This window comes from Athene cunicularia, assembly GCF_003259725.1.
Source record: "Athene cunicularia isolate RWA chromosome 20 unlocalized genomic scaffold, athCun1 chr20_part1, whole genome shotgun sequence".
Lineage (NCBI taxonomy): Eukaryota > Metazoa > Chordata > Aves > Strigiformes > Strigidae > Athene > Athene cunicularia.
In genome coordinates this window covers 4,015,727-4,025,176 of record NW_020799125.1, presented here as the reverse complement: position 1 = coordinate 4,025,176, position 9,450 = coordinate 4,015,727, and the positions used below count along the sequence as shown (strand labels likewise).

At 40.6% G+C, this 9,450-nt stretch overlaps 1 protein-coding gene and 1 long non-coding RNA gene across 2 annotated transcripts in view; one reads left to right on the top strand and one right to left on the bottom strand.

Moving 5' to 3' along the window:
* Positions 1 to 3,174: 3,174 nt before the first annotated feature.
* LOC113487431 lies at positions 3,175 to 4,531 on the bottom strand. Its single transcript, XR_003399784.1, has 3 exons — positions 4,436 to 4,531; positions 4,055 to 4,220; positions 3,175 to 3,280 (listed from the first exon to the last, which is right to left on the bottom strand). It is a non-coding gene; the product is annotated as an uncharacterized LOC113487431 (long non-coding RNA).
* Positions 4,532 to 4,928: 397 nt separating this feature from the next.
* The window catches only part of GNAS (GNAS complex locus), a 120,888-nt gene continuing 116,366 nt past the window's right edge, over positions 4,929 to 9,450 (top strand). The window contains exons 1-2 of the mRNA XM_026862308.1: positions 4,929 to 5,006; positions 5,109 to 5,187. Of these exons, the coding sequence (XP_026718109.1) occupies positions 4,929 to 5,006; positions 5,109 to 5,187 (157 nt within the window). The remainder of the gene's footprint in view (positions 5,007 to 5,108; positions 5,188 to 9,450) is intronic.

Sequence of the window (9,450 nt, the reverse complement as noted above, 5' to 3'; positions counted from 1 at the left end):
GCCACAGGATAGGGACAAACAGAAGGTGCTGTAGTTTAGAGGCAATTTTAATCCGATTTTTTAAAAAATATTTAAAATTTACCAGCTGAAACTTCCCACCTGGCTCTTCATCGCCCAGGTTAAAGGCACGGGGTGCTTCGGCGGTGCATTTTGTAACGCCTTCCCCCCGTTAAGTTGCCGTTACTGGCGTTGGATGGAGGATACGCGCTGGCGGGCGGGTCCCTGCGCCCCGAGCCGCGCTGCGCTGCGCGGTGCCCTGCCCTGCCCCGCGGCCCGGGCGTGGGGGCGCCCTGGCCAGTGGCCACCGCGCACAGACACGGGGGACGAGGGGACGCGAGTTTTTGTATCGAGACATCACTGATGCATCTGGGAATCCCCGGGTTTAAATCGCGGGTTGGTGCCTCCCCGGTTTTTTGGGTCCGGCGTTGGCCTCCAAGGTGGCTGCAAGTGCTTGTGCCTGGCGGGGGGGCATTTCATCTGGCGAAGGGAGAAGGGAGGCGAATGCCCTTAATTGTATTTAGCAAGCGAAGCCGTGAGCATTTAATTATGTTGGGTTTGGTTTTTTTTTTTGGTGGTTTTTTTTTTTGTGTTGTTTTTTTTTTTTTTTTAAAGGGTTGGACATTCCACAGCTTGTTTCTCTAGATCATTTTAAATTAGTTTTGATGTTTAAATACATTTCATATGAAGCCTGTCTAAATCCTTTAACCAGTATATTTTGGAAAGCACAAATATGCTTTCATATGATAGAGTAGCTAAAAAAAATACTTCTTGTATTTGAGCAAAGCTGTTTTGGTTTTAAATTAGGTTGTTCAAACCCTTCTAATTTGATCATACTTGATTCAGCACATAAAAACGATGCAGAAACTCCTGTTATGAACCTAAACTGCACATTAATTTTCTTATCAAAATATTATTATAGAAAAATATTAGTCATTCTTCTTGGCATAGTAAGCAAAGAAACATGTGGATGTGTTAATTTATTCCAGACCCAGCAAAGAGGGATAGTTTATATAAGTAAAATAAATAATTCTTGACTATTTAATAATTGGATCACTTTAACAATAGTTGACTAATAGTCAGATGTCTGAAATACATCTTGCCTGTTTCTGTTCTTTAGGGAATTTAACATGTAAAAGAGTGTTTTTTTCCAGGAATGTAATTTTAAAATTGTTACCTTTTTACATACTTAATATTTGTTTCCCTCCATAATTTATTTCAGAACTAGGAGAAAATAGCTCAAATGTAGTTGAAATTAATCCCTTGGGAGTCTGCAAAGAAATTAGACTGAGATAATAAATCTTGTGAAGGAGTTTAAGATGAGCATACACAAGATGTTTTAAAAGTGTATTACTTTACTATCTAGCATAGGTAAAAAAAAAATATTCTCAGACGTAGTGATTCATTGGTTAGTCATTTGTTGGTTTTGATTGTGTTAATGAATTGTTGAATTATATATATCTAATTCCAAATTGTGTTGGTGGTACAGGAGTGAAAGTAAAAAAAAGTAAAATTTTTTCTCATTACTGTAATATAAAAGTGTCTACTTACAGCATATGAAATTCCTGTATTTCTACATACGGCTCTGCTAACTTGTTAAATTCTTCCCATTGCATTTCGAGTTATTTTACCTCTGTTCATAACCTCTTTAACATTCTGTTATGTTTTCCCAACTTTGAGAATTCAGGTGGCATGTCTCTTCATGTTGGTAATTGATAACAGCTAGCTAAGATTAACTCCTAGGATTATGTTGATTTAGATAACAGAATTCCATAGTTGTATTTTTTTAATTTGCCTGAGCATTAAAGAAATCGTGTGATTGTTACTTGTAATATAATTTAACCTCCCTCCTGCCAGTGGTGTGATGGTGAAGATATTGTTCATAGAGTGCAAACAGACACAGTAAGTACTTAAATACTCATGGGTATTTTTACTACCACCTAAAATAATAAAAAGTATTTAAGTATCAGAATCTAGAGTGCATTCATTATTTATCATTTTATTTGAAAGGGATGATTTATTAAAATTTCCAATAAACTGTGTTTGCTTATATAGAGAATATATTAGCATTGAGAAGATGTAACATATTAGTATTTTTTTGACAGTGTAAAGATACAATATCTCTGGAAAGTCACAGCTAAGGTCTTGCAGTCCTTGTTTGTTCAGAATTATTTTCACAGAAGTAGAATTTTTGGATGAATGGTAGTGAATTCAATACTGTTCTCTACAAACTTAACAGAAGAATTAAATTTTGTTAGAAAAGACAGTACTTGCAAAGCCAAAAATCTCTAAAAGAAGATAATTACCATTTTTCCTGATAAACTTTTCCTATTGCATGTTATCACTGTAAGGACAAAGGGGGGGTGTTGAATCAACCTTTTTGATACTTGCATTTTTCCTTGGAACCTGCCCTCCCCTCCGCTTACATTCAAGATGTCATAAATACTATTTGTTAATTTAAAATATTGGACAGTGTGTTTCTTCCTCATAGTTACAAATTTATACATAGATGAGTAAGATGGATATAGTTAATGTTTTTCAGAATTTTGATGTAGTTTTAAAAATTATTTGGTCCAATTTTTCATGTAAATAGTATTACATGATTTTCAGAGTAGTTTACTTATTTTTGTCAGCGTTACTACAGACTTGGTGCCAAAAGGCATGGAGATGCCTGAAACTGCTTTACATGTATTTGAAGATTATTCTGTACGTTTATACTGGCTCAGTGCTAAGGAGTCAGCTTTGTCCTAAATGTGAACTGTAACTGTAGCATTAAACATGCAATTGCAACATCTATATTTAAAGGAAAAGCAGGGAATTTAATAGCAGCAACCATGAGTAGAAATTTAGAAATCGTAAATGATGGGAGACAGTAATACCAAATAGTTTGGGTTTTAAAAATAAAAATATTAAATCTTGGTCAAAATAGATTTTTAGAGTTTTTATAGGTACTAAAAATGAGTACAAGGAAAACTAATATTTTGAGAAGCTGTAGCATGGCATTTTTAAATAAAAGCAGGAATGCAATTAATGAAATACTAATTAAGACATTTGTTATTGATCCTTAGTATTTTTTCCCCCAGAGAAGGTTAGTTAATTAAAACAAGGAGAATGCTGAGGGTCTTTGGTGTCAGAACAGGAACCCAATTTATTCTTGACACAATTCAAATAGTAAAACCCATCAGTGTCTCAAAGCAGAAAACTCGCAGCTTGCTGGAACAGCCTCTGCCAGAGTTCGCTGGAGATCTGCTTGCACTTTCCCAAATTTCTGCATTTCTCTTTCCTGTGTGCAATAGCAGGAGCAGACATTTAAATTACTTCGTATTACAAGGGAGCACATTAACATCAGGAGGCCACACTGGATGAGGAAATGAGGAAACCCTAGTTTAACCATGATTTTGATTATAACTATTTGGCAGTATTAGACCTGCTAAACTCATGTTCTTTAGTCCCTTTCTATTTATTTGAATGTATTTTTAATTATATTTTCTTGAGTGAGAGATGCAGGGAAAAGGAAGCTTGGCAAAAAACCTCAGAGTATTGACTTGCTGTTTGCATATTTGGGAAGGATTCCCTCTGAAATATTCCTAAGGCTTTAGAAAACCGGAAAGGAAAAAGAACCTTATTACAGTAAAACCACCGATGTAATTAACATTTCCTAAAGTGATGCAAGGTTTTCAGTTACTTAAATAGTTTGTTTCCATGTTAATGATAACACTGAGATTACCAACCTACAATTTTAATTTCTTCTGTCAGATTGTGACGGTTCTGCTCCTGTACTGAGATACTGGTTTTAACTGTTGAAGTCTGTACTCTTGCTCACTAGCTCTGCAGCTCGAACCCCTGCCACACAGCTCGCTTGGTCAGTGGGAAGCTGCTGGTGGGTCTCCTTCCTGCAGGGCAGCCCCCAGCCCCAGCTCCCCTGGCGCAGCTCTGAAACCTGCACAATGTAAAGTGTGTGTCGGAAAGCTCGAAAGTTACATGTGATCGATTTGCTTGATTTTAACAACTGTGAGGGGAAAAAAAAGTAGATTATGTAGTGATTATTAGTGCTTACCCAGTATTTTATTCCCCCCTCCCCCTGCAAGTCCCTCGACAGAAGTACAGAGCCAGGTATCCAGCACATACCATTGGTATCTTAAAAAATCACCTCTCAAAGATCTCTCCCTTAGGCAACGTATAGCTGCCAAAACAGACTCCTGCCGAGTATCAAAGGGCATCCCCTGCAAAGAAATGAGGTTTCTCCCATAAGTTTTGACAGAGCAGCTGTCTGGCATAACCAGAGCTGCAGCTGGATAGTCCCAGCCGTGCTCATCTGCTTTTTTTGTGAGGAGTTTATAAATACACCCCGCTGCTCATACGGTTACCCGGAGTTAGGATTTTGTGAGCAGCTAGGTTGTTTGATTCAGCCCAAAGTACTACATGCGATGTACGTTACCAAACCCGTGGAAGAAACTGTTCCCAGTGAGAACCCTCCAGCTGCCGGCAGTGCCCCGGCTGCTCCGCCGCGGTTGCTGGCATGGGTTTCTCTGCGCTTTCTATACATTCAGAACAATGGAATATTCCCCAAAACACTGACAGCTGCCACCAGCAGTTCAGAGAGAGACCCTGTGCGTGGTCCTTCGCTCTCCGTCAGGGGCTCTGCAGCCACGAGGTCTGCAGCAACGTGCTCACTCAAATGCTTCCATGTAGCCCAAGGGACATGTCTGTTAGCACTGTTCTTACAAACAGCCACTCTTGGGGTTTTCATGCATCATCTGTGAGCATTAAAACTTGGCCCAGTGGGGTCCCTCGACCTGATGCCGGGGTCTTGAGCGGAGGTCCTGAGCCCGACAGGCCCCAGGGCACCTCCTAAGGGAGTAAAACCCAAGCACAGAGGAGGATGTAGATGCTTAGACCTCAGCGTTAGCCCTGTTGTAGGCACAGAAGTAATGGATATACAAATGCAACTCGGGATAGAAGGACTGGAAAAATGTACTAGCTTTATTGTTACGGGTTCACGCAAGCTGGCAAGTGAGCCGAGCACAGAAATAAGCTGGCTACAGGCTGCTTGCAAAGCAGCGTTGCCCCAGATCACTCCAGGGAGCACCCATCCTTTTTACTGAGCGCAGACGAAGCGGCAGGCAGCGTTTGCAGGGCTCCGCTGCGCAGTGCCCAGGGAACGGACCGACGCTGGTACAACAGCCGCAGGTCGGCTTTCCCATATATGGGAAAACCTTGCTCTAATTTCTAAAGCTATCATTGTAGCAGTACTGGATAGGGGCGTTTTATAAGCAAAGCTGAGTGCCTGTTACGTTCATTTGTATACCAGTATCGGGAATGCTGTTGTGGTTGCCATTGCAAGGTATGCTTGCAGCCCTTACGCAGGCAGGTTCCCAGCATTTTCCCACCTATTTAGAATTTTCTAATAGAAGTGTGAACCAGGGGTATGGCACAGGGGAAGGGATGATGCTGAGATTCTCTAGAAAAGCAAATGACCAGAGGGCCCCGTACATAGGAGATTTTGTGTTGGTAGTTTGGTGAGATAGCCAGGAGGGGATAAGGATGAGCACTGCAGCAGTAAATGTGCTGGTTCAGAGGCATTATTTATTAATACGTATTATTTTGGCATTATGTGGATTTACACTGAGCTCATCCCTACGTTAATCTGAATGCTTTACTCTTATCCAAGCCATTGCAGGCTGCCCATACAGTGAGTAGACAACCAGCCTGTCATTTCTGTAATTCTTGTAATCTAATTACTGCCTGCCAGAGCAGCAAGTAACTTCTGCTAAAAATCCATGATGTACTTATTACCTTGATGCAGGTGTCTGATATGGAGTAAGGATCAGCCAAAAACATCCTGAGGGCTCCTGGCGGCTGCGGTGCCTCCAGGACTGTGACCATGGTTGAATTTTTCTCTTGGTTGGTGTTCACCTGTGGTGTGTGACTCTTTTAACTACAGCAATTAAAAGGCTGAGGAAAATGGGAAGGAACCAACTATGTCTACCTCTAGGACAAGGTAGATGCTTTGTCTTGCGGGCAAATAGTTGTATGAAGAAGGCTCCCGCCCTGGCAGCCCAGGACAGTCAGACCTCCCCTCCAGGCACTGCTTGGCATTTTGGGTGCTCTAAATCTGCTCATTTCGGTTTTTTGTTTGTTTGCTTTTAAGGAAAAAATAGAACATTAATTATTATTTGTAAAGGGCTAGATTCTCACTGCAGAACAGCCCAAGTAAAGTTAAATCATACAGTAGTTACTTTGCTTAAAATATTAAGCAAAGTTTGCTGCCATTGCCCTGCCGACCACTATTTTTGAGCCAGCAACAGAAGTGCCTGGTGGTGCTGTTTGTGGCTCCCCTGATGTTTATCCGTTGATTTGGGGTGGCAGTGAAAACTTTCCTTTGATGCAAGCCTGGCTAGTCCGGCAATAGAAACGCCAGCATGAGCAGGATGTGAATCTAGAAATTTTTTTTATGATCTTGTTTAAAACCACCCATTTTTCAGCCCTTCCGAAAAGAAACCAGAAATGAAACCCACCCTGGCAATGCCTTACGCGGTCCAGGTCACTGCTGGTTATTCCCACCACATGCCCAGTTTTAGGGGCAGCACCTGTGAGAATGTGCCCTTTTCTCAGTAGCTGGAGAGGAAAACATTACAGGTACTTGCTGGCTGAAAAAGAAAGATGCAGCAAGCAGCAGCTAGTTGCAAAATAGCCGCTTTAAAGCAGAAGCTGCCTGGCTCTGCCAAAGCTGAAGGGCCAGCCCCAGAATGGAATGCTTATAAAAATAAGATGGTAACCATGCAGCAGAGAAGGAGTAGAGACCAGGAAGTTTCAGTGTTACATACAACATGATACTCTGCTTGGAAAAATATTGTCACAATTATAGAGATATGGGCATGGATCCATAGTTGAAAGGCACAACCCAGTACCTATCATTAGGGTGATTTTAATCTCTTATTTCCAATTTTGTCTGTGGAAGAAACTCTTTTTGGCTTGAAAATTCTCGTGTGAAACATTGAGCCAAAGAAGATGTGTCTCGTCTGGGGAAAAGTTTGAAGTAATTGGTTAAGGCTGGTTTTGAATTATAGAGGGGGAGAAATTTGTCTTATACCATTTCAAAACATAACAGTATATTGATTTATTTAGAAATTTACAGGATGATAGATTTATTTTAGTTTAACCATGTTGATATTTATTTCATGGTTTGGATTTCCAACAAAATGAAAGAAAGTGCTCCTTTCATTCAACCTGATGGGGAAATAATAACAAGACAGCGACCTTTGGAAACATGAATGCTGCAGCTCCTCAGTCATCCTGAGTAACAGTGGGATATCTTGATTTTCAATACATCAGAAATCTTGCAGTCTGTATAAAGGTTTTTCTCCTTTTAGTTTTGTTTTTTTGTTTTTTAATAGTGGAACCTGACTTCTGTCATCTTGGTTTAAAAGACAGGCTATTCCTTGAGCCCTAATTAGATCCAGAGAGACAAGTTTCTGCTGGGATGGGGGCTGTAGATATGCAAGAACTAGTGTGAACTCTCTGACTTCTCCTTCAGGAGTCACAGAGATGCTTCAGTAAGCCAATATGGGGCACTGGAGGAAGGGACACATCTCATCAGAGGAGGAATGCTGGGCTGACACTTTTCCTGTCAATTGGAAGATGTTAAATTCTAGCACTCCTCTGGGTTTAAAAGTTATTTAAGAACTAAGTGCTAGAGAGAGGTGTACTAAAATTCCTGCTAGCCCAAAATCTTACCAATTTAGAAAAAAATGCTAAAGCAGTATTTAAGTACTCTCTGTCTTGCTGTCTTGGTCTCTTCTTTGTCTCCCCTCCTCATGGAACATCAGAATAACAACACAGACACTGAAGTTTCATCTTTACCCATTAAATGCTACTGCAACAACAACAAAAAATCACTTTCTGGCTTTATAATGAAGATGGCACTGTTGAAAAGTGAGTTGATGTGCTGCCTTTGGAGCTGTCGGTTTGCAGGCAAGCTGTACCTTCTTGTGGTGTCCTGGCAAGAGATTAATAAATTACAAACACTTAACCAGTTTTCTGATTACAAATGTGTAACAGCCTTTGCAATCAGACAAATGTGTTTACATAGTAACTTAGCCTATAGAATATTATTCCAACAATTAATTTACTTTCCTTGCTTTTTTGCTCTTACCTTACCACAGTAGGGACAGTTGTCCATCTCTTCGGTATTCTGTTGCAGGGCAGACAGTTTCTGTGTAGGTGGGGAGTATTTCACATGCCTATTTCTGCATTTTGTGCATGGCATTGAACTTTCTCTTAACCTGGTCTTCAATGGAGCACATGCACTTGAAGTGAAATCACCCTGTGGGCTGGTACTTTGGTTATTTGTGTTATGTCAGGCTTTATCAGTGTCTGTAAAAAATGCTCTTCCAGCTCTGCGTGGGGTACTGTGTCTGTAATGCTGGAGGTCTTGCAAATCCTACCAGGGCTAGAAAGCACTGAGAGGAGAGCCAGTCCTTGACTGCACTATTTGGGTCCAGCCCTCCTCTCCTTCAGCCCCAACATTTGATGCACGTACTGGTTTATAGCACAGCCCCAGACCCTGCTCTGGTTCTGTTGCAAAAATTTTCCACTCCTGCTGTTCTCTATCTTTAATAGATAATATTTTGAAAGCATTTTATTTATTAGAAAGACCTTGGCTGACATGATTCACCTCGGCAAGCAATGAACACTTTTTAAATATATATATATGTATGTATATATACACTATAGACATATATATGTCACCTTTATGAGGTCCACCAAGACACTCTGTGAGCACTCGAAGGTGGTGCTTCTGTTAAAGATGTTGGTGTTTACTTTACAAGCAAGGCAAAACTCTTTAGAACCAGCAAAAACTAGGTCTAACAAAAATAGTTTAAGTAAACAAAGATGTTTCTCTTTTGAGAGGAGGTAGATGTGCCTGTGTAAGCACATGATCCCTATGGAATCTGTCCCACCACAGAGTATAAATAAAAAAAATCCACAGTGGAAAATAAAAAAAAATCAGGAGCTTTGTTGCTTTTCCTTTCCAAGCATCTCGTTATTAGGACACAGTTGGTTGGTGTATGTCGGCTGATGGTGTTTCCCCAATAGCATTTGCCTCACTACATGTCTTGAAGGACAACAGGAGATTCCTCCTCTGCACGTGTGGCCAAAGAATTTCAGTTTTCCACCAAAATAAAATGGGGGCATGTATAACTTCATTACATGAGCGGGTTGTGTATAGAAGCATTGTGAGTGTAGCCCTGCCCATCGCCTTAGCCTTGGTAAATCTCTGCCTAGATTAAGCCAATGGGATAGCTCAACTTTTTTTTTTTTTTTACAGATGTAGTTGAAGGCAGGTGACCTTTGTTATTTAGAAGCTTTATCATCCTCTGCTCCACCTCAGGTATCACCTGTATTTCCAGGAAATACGCAAAAAACATTCTGAAGCATGCAGGATGGAGG